The 8053-nt window shown below is 45.1% G+C and overlaps 1 protein-coding gene across 1 annotated transcript; it reads left to right on the top strand.

Annotated features, from left to right (window-relative positions):
- Positions 1 to 1262: 1262 nt before the first annotated feature.
- C3H1orf115 (chromosome 3 C1orf115 homolog) lies at positions 1263 to 7806 on the top strand. Its single transcript, XM_005306934.5, has 2 exons — positions 1263 to 1633; positions 6393 to 7806. Exons 1-2 carry the CDS (start codon positions 1376 to 1378, stop codon positions 6510 to 6512), a joined length of 378 nt encoding a protein of 125 aa, XP_005306991.1. The 5' UTR covers positions 1263 to 1375; the 3' UTR covers positions 6513 to 7806.
- The last annotated feature ends 247 nt before the right edge of the window (positions 7807 to 8053 follow it).

Raw genomic sequence — 8053 nt, 5'->3', positions numbered from 1 at the left:
AATGGGGCCCTATATTTTGCCTTTATCTTGGAAATTTCTTATCTTGAAGGTTTGTGGCCTGGCTTAAGCTTTCCTCACGTTTAATGAAGCTGAGGCCTAGATTCTTGGGAGAGGGAGCATGCACAGTAGGATTAGATTTTTCTGACAGCTGTTGCTGGGAAGTGTGTGTAATTTTTAATATCTTGGCTATTAAGAGCACAGTTTAGAATCTATATGTGAACAGTGATGTAGGCAACAAGGCTTAAGGCCTTGGGTAAATTTCTCTAATAGCTACATCAAAGCCAACCAGAATAAGCTTATTAATGAATTTCAGTCAGAAAGTCAAGGGTCAGTCACCCACAACTGCCCCAGGGGGATGATTTTCGTTGGAAGAGCTGCAGTTCTACCCACTATACTTGTCTAGATCCTGCCTCCTTGTCATCTGTGTTATCAAGTTAAAGGTTTCAAATCCTCTTTAAACCCCCCCCCACAGTGGTTCCGTAGCAGAGAGGGCTGCAGCCACAGGAGTTTTCTAATAAATGAAGGGGGGCGGGGGATAAGAACATCAACACTTTGGCTGACATTCAAAGTGATAGTTTTAAGGCAGGCAGCTCTGGGGAATTACAGGGATGTCTTCTGCACATGCAGGCCTCCAAGAATCAATTCATTCATAATTGTGACATCAGGAACAGCCTTTGATCTGTGCTCTGTTACTCTCACCGCAATGTAGAGGCCTTCAGGCTTCATCAGTCCTTAACACTGCATATTGGTTCCTAATAACTGCTGGCCACCTTGCCTATCAGAGCTGCTAGAGATTGTGTTCTCTGCACAGGGCCCGAAGCAAAGCCCAGTTGAGTCTAGTGGCTTGCAGAAAACTTTAGACCAGCCTTGACCAGTGTTTGAAGGGCAGGGCTGACGTTGTTTTAGAAAAGCCAGCTGTGGGCATGGCTGCTAGTGTCTCCTTCAATCCTAAGTGGCGGAAGCATGCCCCCTGCCAAGGGGCTAAGTACTTCCAATGGGTTTAGAAAGCAGGGGGTAACCAGGATGCTTTCTACACTCCTCAATACTTTCAGTATGTCAAACACTCACCAAAACCCTGCTTAGCTCTAATTTCTACCAGGCCGAGGAGGGGCAGGGATCAAAGCCCAAGCCCCCTGCAGGAGGATGGCACCAAGGCTGCTGTGACTTGCTTGTCTCTGCGGGACTCAGGGCTGGGCAGGGGAGGTTCTAATCCAGTCTGGGATGTAAATATGTTTCGCTTTAGCTCCACCTGTTGCTCTCCCTTGCCAGGCCACTGGGAAGTCCCGTCCTGTGCCTGGGAAGCAGAAAGGGATCAAAGGTGCAGCTAACCTGACTCTAAGCCAGCCGTCCCACCCCGGGAGCGAGTTTCGGCACCATGACAGTGGGGGCCAGGCTGGGTGGGAGGGTGAAAGCCAAGTTCTCCCCCTCGGGGCCTGGTGAGGACAAGATCTCCATCCTGGAGAGGCAACAGCAGGAGGAGGAGAGCCTGGGAGCCGCGGGGAGCCAAGCAGAGGAGACCTGCCGCTCCAAGAAAGTGCGCTTCGCCTTCCTCCCGGACAACTACGAGCCGCTGCGGCAGGAGGGCTCGGCAGGCAGGAGCAAGTGCAAGAGGAAGCTGAGGAAGTACAGCAAGGTAAGGAGCCGGCTGCCCAGCCCTGGCGCTGCCCCCGGATCGAGCTCCGCCGGGCTCGGGGGGAGCCGCTAACAAACGCCGCTCCCGGGACCACAGGGAGTCCCGGGCCTGCCCCTGCCGGCGCTGGGCTGGGCCTTGGCACGCGGCTGCTCGGTGGCCCCAGACTCCGAGTGCTCGGAGCTGGCCGGAGGCTGCAGTCAGCCCCTGGCCCCTGGGGCGAGCCGCCGGCTAGCGATCAGCGCGCGCAGAGCAAACCCAGCCCAGCCATGGCCCTGTGTGCTGAGCACCGCCGGGCTCGGGCTCTGCTGCCTGGCCAGGCAATGCTGGGCGCCTTCCTGGGGGCGGGGCGCTGGGCGGAGGGCGAGCTAGGAAGGGGTTAATAGCTCGCTCCAATCGTGCCAGAGGCCCCGCGTCTGACACTGACCAGCCCGGACAGTGCACCCCGCGCTCTCCCCAGCCAGGCGGGGCCGGTGTGTTTAGCTTGGTGGACGCTCCGCGGTTTTAACTCTGTTTTAAATGCATCATCTGCCTTTCCTCCAGGCTCCTCTTAGCAAAGGGCTCTGCTGGTGGCGCGGACTGGGCTAATGGGGGTGGTTCCCCACCTAATATCCGTTTCAGGACTTGACTTTCATTTATGCTCCAGAAACTGCACTTGAAACTTTAAGCACTATGAATCCTTTGCGTTCCTCCCGCACCTTTCCGTGTGCGGTTCTGCAAACGTTACCGAATGCAACCTCGCCTCATTCTTGTGGGGTGTGTCAGTCCCCATGTCACTAACAGGTAAACAGAGGCAAGTGCGGGTTACCAGTCACACAAGGTCACACAGAGAATCGTAGCAGAGCCTGGACTAGAACCTAAACATTCTGTCTCCCCATCTCACTTTCCTCCCTTCCAGGTCCCGTTTTTAATGAGTGCAGTAAGACATGGCCCTGATTTTTCTGCTCTGTCTGTGGCAGTGATGCTTGTGCTGAGACCTATTAGTGGGGTAGGACAGCTTCCTCCTCTATGTGTTAGAGAGTGGAGGTGGGAGACGACAGCACTCTTCTATCCCGTCAACTTTCTTCTCTGCACCCTCCCCGCTGTGCAATGCGGCTTCAAAGAAAGAATTTACTGCAGGATCTGTCATGCTCCAGTGTCGCTAAATGTGACAGCAACTCCCAGTTTGTAGCCTGACACCGGAGATGCAGACTTTAAAGCTCACAGTCTTCCCCTGTTGCCCCCTCCTTTAATGGTGAAGAGCCAGGCTCCTCTTCTGTCACTCAGACTCCTCTGTTAATCAGAGGGACAAAGGAAAATTAACTTGTAAGGTGCTTTTAAATAGTTGATCATCATGTGCTAGTGAACTGAAATGTCACAAAAATTGTATTCAAAAATCCGAGGAAAAGGGAATGCAAACTGAGAGATGGTGCTAAAAAAAGGAATGAATACACCAGACAAACCCTAAATGCAAACGCAAGTATAATTGCCCTGCCAGGGAGGTCACTGCTGGTTTCGGGAAATAAAACTAGAGGAGGAATGGTTGTGTGGTGAAGGATGATGGGGAGATCTGCCTTCACTTCCTTGCTGTACCACAGACTTCCTGTGTGGCCTTGGGAAAGTCACATTGTCTCTCTCTGTCTCATTTCCCCATCTCTAAAATAGGGCAATACTTCCCTACTGTGCAAAGGTGCTGTAAGGATTGATTGATTGATGTATGTGAAGGTTTCAGACATTGTGCTGATGGGAGCCTTATAGTACATAGATAGATGAGCAAGAGGGGAAAATTAGACTACAGCAAGCACTAGAAGTCACTTAGAAGTGCAGCAGTAGGAGACCCTTTTTTAGAGGGTTGCCAAGAATTTCTGGAACATTACACCTCACTGCACTCCTGTGAGTTGTTACCCCAGTTTACAGATGGAGAAATAAAGTGACTTGCTCAAGGTTACACCAGAAATAAGTGGCAGAGTTGGGAGTAGACTCCAGGTGCCCTGACACCTTGTCCTGTGCCTTGACCACAAAACCATGTAGTGAACAATCCTGCATGGATCTCAGGGAGAGGGTAAGGGAAGTAACTGACAATTATTTCCTCAAACTTCTTATTGTAACTTCAGAAAGTTGTAAGTATAAGTCTTAAAGGCACTAATCTCCATTGTCCTTAGGAGGTGAATCACAGACTGCTAAAACAATACACTTAATATCCTATGGCTGCAACCCGGCCTTTGCACTTAAAAGTAAACTTGTGCTAAAGTGGTGAGTTCTCAGATCATTATAGTAACTATCCAACAGATTTCCTAGGTATGTAAAATCACACTTAAAACTAACTTAAAAACATCCCTAAATATCTCTCACACAGATATTTTGAGGCTTTCTAGAAATACATTGCTGCCATTCATAGGAAAGAGAAATGTTTGCTTGAAAGACAATTCATTAGTTAAATCTGAGGAAGCAGCCTGCTGACTTTCTTTGTTGTTCGGAAGAAACCAGTCCCATTAGAGAAGGAATGAAACTGACTCTCACTTAGATCAAAGGATAGAAAATCTGTCATTTCAGTCTGGAAATGGCACTAAGCTAATCCATGTGAGGGATACTTTACATTTCTTTGTGCTGCATTTCTCTAGCATTCTTATTTTGACATCGTTCTAATTAACTACAAGTATTAGGGGGTGGATTTTTTTCTTTTCCAGCAGCAACAAAAATAGTATAATAAGATTCCATATATCTATAAAATGATCAGTTTAGAGTCAAGGTGTCCCTGAAAGTTGCACACAAATTTTAAGGGGGAAAAGTAACCATTTTTTACTTTGGTAACTATCATCATGTAGGTCAAAAATCACTCTTATTCTGAAAGTAACATTCCTCTTGAATAATTTTGGTAACTCAATGTTGTCCATTTAATCTGTGCTTGGTGCTCAGATTTGGGTCTGGGGGGTGTTAACTGGGTCAGCCATGGCCATACCCCAGCTCAACTTCCTCCATTTCCCCCACAAAAAAATATTTTCACCAGCCACCTATGAGCGAGCCAAATAAATGATGTGGAAGTGGTCGCCAGTTGTCCATCCCTGGTCTAAGGTTTAGGGCTCGTCTACACTTAAAATGCGACTGTGGCGCGGCTGCACCACTATAGCTCTTCAGTGAGGACTCTACCTATGCTGACGGGAGGGGTCTCATATCAGTCCCCTAGAGGCCGTAGCTAGGTTCTCCAATTGACCTAGTGCTGTCTATCTGGGGGATGAGCTCGGTTTAACTGTGTCACTCAGGGGACCAGGTGTTGATTTTTCATACCTCTGAGTGATGTGGTTACACTGACCTAATTCTCTAGTGTAGACTAAGCCTTAGTTTACACATAAAAGTTTACCAGCATAATTATATTGGTTAGGGGTGTCTTTTTTTTTTTTTTCAGACACAGCTATGTCAGTAAAAACCCTAGTATAGACACAGTAGTAGTAGTGGTATAAAAGTTTTTATCCCAGTGTATCTTATGGCAGTTCTGGGAATGGACATAAGCACTTTTATACCAATAACTGCATCTACAGGGGAAAGGTTTGGCTTGTTTAATGATACCCATATAGTTAAACTGGCAAAACTCTTAACTGTAGATAAGGCACACAAAAGACAGGAAGGAGACAGAGGAGCAGTAACTTGCGCAGTGTCATATAGCAGATCCATGGTTGAGCTGGGAAAAGAACCCAGGTCTCCTGCCTTCCAATCTGCTGCCCTACCCACTGGTCTACTGCCTCTCAATCTGGCCACCCTAACGCTATTAAAACTTGTATAGGGTTTCATGGGAGTGAGGACTGCAGAGTTTGGCCCATCAAGGGACATTGTCTGATCTCATCTGGTCTTTCAGGTGCTGTAATTCAATTTTAGGGAAAGCTATTTCTATAATAGAAATGGATTGGATTCCACCGATTTTGTTTTAAACAGACAAACATTCACCTGTAGCGTGTGCAATGCAAACATTGCAGTCTTGTGCTAGTCCCTGAGGGCCTGAAAGTAAATTTGACTAGAAACTAACGATAAACAAAAAAGCACTGGCCCAGACTGTTTAACTGTCCAATCATGAGAAACGCCAACTGTAAGTAAATAGTATCAAGACTGAAAGGAAAATTAGATTAATATTTTCAATTTGAATAATCTATCTTGGGTTTCCTGCAATGCTGTAAACAAATGTGTGAGTTTTTAATAGATATATATTAAAACGGAGATGGTCAAACTTTGAAATGTTGACAAAAAAAGTTGAAATGTTTGTGTACATTTCCATTAAACGTTCACCCCAATTTTAACCAGCTAGTGTCCTTCTTAAATGCAAGCAATCTAATGGTCTTTATAACACACTTAAGGCTTGTCTGCTTGGGAAAGCTCTACCGGTATAAGCTAAGGTGTGAGCTTAAACCTATATAGTTACACTGATATAACCCTGTTTCAACTCTCTTATTATCGAAAGATGCCTTTTTCAGTTTAGTTTACGTTACTTTGAAGGGTGTTTAAAAAAAAAAAGCCATTCTTGCTGCATAATAAGAGTGTCCACGTGGCAATTTATACTGGTATAACTATATCAATTGAATTATGCTGGTCTGACAGGTAAAACTTTCCCCTGTGGACAAGCCCTAAGAAGATGGTGGGTCTGTTCATATTCTGAGGTTGTGGAAGGACATATAAAATGGCTGCCCTTTATTTGAGCTCCTCAAACTGTTTAATTTGATGTTATTTTCTGTTCTCTCTCTCTCTCTCTCTCTCTCTCTCTCTCTCTCTCTCCCGCCCCCTTCTTCTCTAAAAATAGAATGTTGGCAAAGCTCTCCAGAAAGGATGTCGCTACTTGGTGATTGGCCTGCAAGGATTAGCAACTGCATATGCAGCACCCTTTGGAGTAGCAGCATCAGTAGCCTCCTTGGTCCGCTAGAGTGGCTCTGCCTATCTCATAAAGGAAGAAAAAATGAGCTTTCATAGAGGAGTACGGTGATTTGTACTTTCCTAGCATTGGATCTGCTGCTGTGACCTGCATCTGAAAATTCTTTTCAACAACAACATCAACAAATGAAGATGCTGACGTGACAGAGTATTCTATTCTGGAACAATCACATTTCTCCAGTGCCTTTCATGCAAACATCTTAAGTGCTTTTCAGCTATTAAAATCAGATCCAGTGAAAGAATGTGCAAGCCCAAGGAAATAATCGTAGATTAATTGAGCCAAAGTTTGTTATTCTAAATGAATTAATTTACTCAAGCCTGATGCTATGTGTGAAAAGGAGCAAAGGGGAAGGGAAAGCAAGTAGAAGAGGGAGAGAGGTATGAGTGGAAAAACAGGAAGGGGAATAAGGCGTGAGAAGTAGTGGAGATTTGATGCTGGTTATGAGGAGGAAAAGTCAAAATAATGTAAGGAAATGGAGATAGTAAAGGTATCAGGAAAAGGTAGCCTCACAGCCTTTGATTTGCTTGTGTATTTTAATGCTTTGTTAGTGACCGCTACAATCAATATGTTCAGATACTATATGTCTCAGGTCTGAGACATGGTAGGCTTTACTACCTCAGTATTGCCAATTCTAGACATTGAGAAATCATGCCTTGGGCCCTGCAAAATCACGAGATTTGCTTAAAAATCACAAGATTTTAAGAAAAAAAAATATTGTTTGCTTTCTGATTTTTGAGCCTTTAGGGTTCCCTCTAATTATGTTGCCAAGCTTTTCTCTACAATTGTGAGGGCTAGAAAATTATTTAAAAAAAAAATTGAAAGCTGAGAATCTTGTGTAATCACTTGACACTGGGAGCTGGGGCTTTAAGAAAAATACCAAATATCGCAAGACTCTGGAAAAAACACTCCCAGGCACATCTGAGGCCCATAGAATTCTACTAACTCTGTATTCATTTCATTTTGTGAAAGTTGTGGCGATGCCATATCAAAATGAAACTTTCAGATGGCTGGGCTAAGAAATTTGAATGGAGATCTCCTAACATCACACTTTGAGGGAAACATATCTTAACTGTTACTGACATGAGATCAAGCATTTTCCTTACCAATATTTGGAGTTCTAAGTTGTGCTTTTCTGCTATTCTTTTAACTAAATCTTGTTGGCATGTTCTCTTTGCCTTACTATGAATGAACTGGAATTGCCTCGCTTAAGAAGCCAGATTGTGTTTCTCTGAATGGTGATGAGAAAAATGAAGACCTGTAAATAAAAATAAAAATGCTCCCTTTGCTTTTGTGAATGTTATTTTTAAGTGCACAAATGAAAGGAAGTTTTTTATTCACAAAACAAGTACAGCATAGGCAGCTGCAGTGGAAGCTTCCCCACATTGCCTATTAACAGGCCTTCGCCCTGCCCTGGAGAAACCATCACTACGGATGAGAGATGATAGGTAAGTGGTGGAGAACCATATTGTCCTTGATGTGTCAGCTCAAACTTCCAACAAGGCTGCCAGTGGGTATCTGTTGTGATGGTGTTT

This window comes from Chrysemys picta, chromosome 3, assembly GCF_011386835.1.
Source record: "Chrysemys picta bellii isolate R12L10 chromosome 3, ASM1138683v2, whole genome shotgun sequence".
In the NCBI taxonomy this organism is placed as follows: domain Eukaryota; kingdom Metazoa; phylum Chordata; order Testudines; family Emydidae; genus Chrysemys; species Chrysemys picta.
This window is presented reverse-complemented; position numbering and strand designations above follow the sequence as displayed.

Coding starts and splice junctions, on each gene's coding strand:
- C3H1orf115 (XM_005306934.5), top strand. CDS start 1,376: ATGACAGTGGGGGCCAGGCTGGGTGGGAGGGTGAAAGCCAAGTTCTCC. Junction 1,634..6,392: donor AGCTGAGGAAGTACAGCAAG/GTAAGGAGCCGG, acceptor CTCTAAAAATAG/AATGTTGGCAAAGCTCTCCA.